The sequence below is a fragment of the Phalaenopsis equestris genome, unplaced genomic scaffold (assembly GCF_001263595.1).
Source record: "Phalaenopsis equestris unplaced genomic scaffold, ASM126359v1 Scaffold221229, whole genome shotgun sequence".
Classification (NCBI taxonomy): domain Eukaryota; kingdom Viridiplantae; phylum Streptophyta; class Magnoliopsida; order Asparagales; family Orchidaceae; genus Phalaenopsis; species Phalaenopsis equestris.
The window spans coordinates 3,290-4,822 of NW_018239462.1; the positions used below are offsets into that span (position 1 = coordinate 3,290).

The following is a 1,533-nucleotide window of genomic DNA, read 5'->3' on the forward strand; positions in this document are numbered from 1 at the left end:
ATATGTGCAATGCGGCAGTACAAACGGGCACTGCTAAGTCCACCACCAGATTGACCAATTATTTATTTTTGTGTACTCCAATCGGAAAGGGTGCATAGTGCTACAGTCAAGCATTCCTCAAATATAGCTATGTATGTAGGCCGCATCTAATAATTTAAAAAATTATTGGATATGGATTATGTGCATAGTTCAGCATGGCAGAGAAGAGAGGGCACAATTGAATGCTAACTATGTAGTAATCAGTTTGGTTGGAATGCACAGTTGCCAAATGATTGTGTACTCGTCCCTTGTACACTTATGAGTGTGAGCAGAAAAATTGAAAGTTGCAAAGCACTAACAAATGAGTATGTTAACAAAACTTTAAAGCTGCGCTGCCAAATAAATAGAGCAAGTCCCTCCAATTCTTACCAGGAATCTTTACTTCAAGAGCAGAATTCCTGCATAGATCAACAATGTTCCGCTTATCTGCCACCGTGACTAGAAGATTCAAAACATCATCCATCACAAAATATTCGAACAATCCAAACGCAGCAAGCACATGCAGAAAAACCATCACCACAACAGCATTATCCTTTTTCCCATTCTTAATCAAATCGTCGCACTTTTTGGCCACCTGCCTCGCCCTCTCCTTGTCGGAAGGCTTAACTTCCAACTTCAATCCATGAAAGCACTCCAGGATAGTCAAATAAGCCCTCCAGATCGCCTGAACACCATTTTCCATCATTTCGCTAGATCCATCTAAGTCCTCGTATGCATCTAGTACCAGCGTAACGGGATCCGGCGAGTACAGAAGGGCGGGACCGAGTTCTCTACGTATCGCCTCAATGCCTGTCCAATGCCCAATAATGTACGCTTGCAGACCCTTTGCCTCCATCTTGACACAGAAAGACTTCAGCTCCGGACAAGGTTCAATCACCGGCTTATCGTGTTCTACCTGGACATTCGCTGATGAAACAGTGGCAGTGGGCTTCTCTGTCGGCCCCCTTGACTTGATTTCCTGGAATCTCTTGTCGATGGACTTCTCAATGGAGGAGAAATGGTCATCGATATTCTTCCACTGCAGAGTGAACGAGGGGAGGAACGAAGAACATGATTGTAGCTCCTCAAAGGCCTTACGCAGATCCTCCTTCTTTGCAGGGATGGAATTGATTGCTGCTTGGATATCGGCGGTGGTGTCCATCTCTACGGCAAAGCCTCTAAAGGGAACAGAAAATGCTGAGCAATCACCCTTCCGGACAGCGAAACCCTAACCCTTGGTACTATGAGAGAGCGCAGAGACGAATGGCGAATAACTTCACTCTGCGACGTCGCGGTGCGATTTTTTTTTTTCCTATGCTTCAGCTCACAGAATTTATGTGCTATTATATTTTAGAAACATTTACATAAGTACCGCTTAATTTCTATGTATTACATAATTAACATCTAAATTTTATTTGTTTATACATATACCACTTACCCTTGTATAAAAGGATGTATTTCAATTTTTAAAGTTAAAATAATAATATTTTAAAATTTATATGAAAATTTTGTTTG

The 1,533-nt window shown here is 41.9% G+C and overlaps 1 protein-coding gene across 1 annotated transcript; it reads right to left on the reverse strand.

The window, feature by feature from the left end:
- Positions 1-267: 267 nt before the first annotated feature.
- LOC110037566 (truncated FRIGIDA-like protein 1) lies at positions 268-1,325 on the reverse strand. Its single transcript, XM_020742242.1, has one exon. It carries the CDS (start codon positions 1,178-1,180, stop codon positions 350-352), a length of 831 nt encoding a protein of 276 aa, XP_020597901.1. The 5' UTR covers positions 1,181-1,325; the 3' UTR covers positions 268-349.
- Between the last annotated feature and the right edge of the window lie 208 nt (positions 1,326-1,533).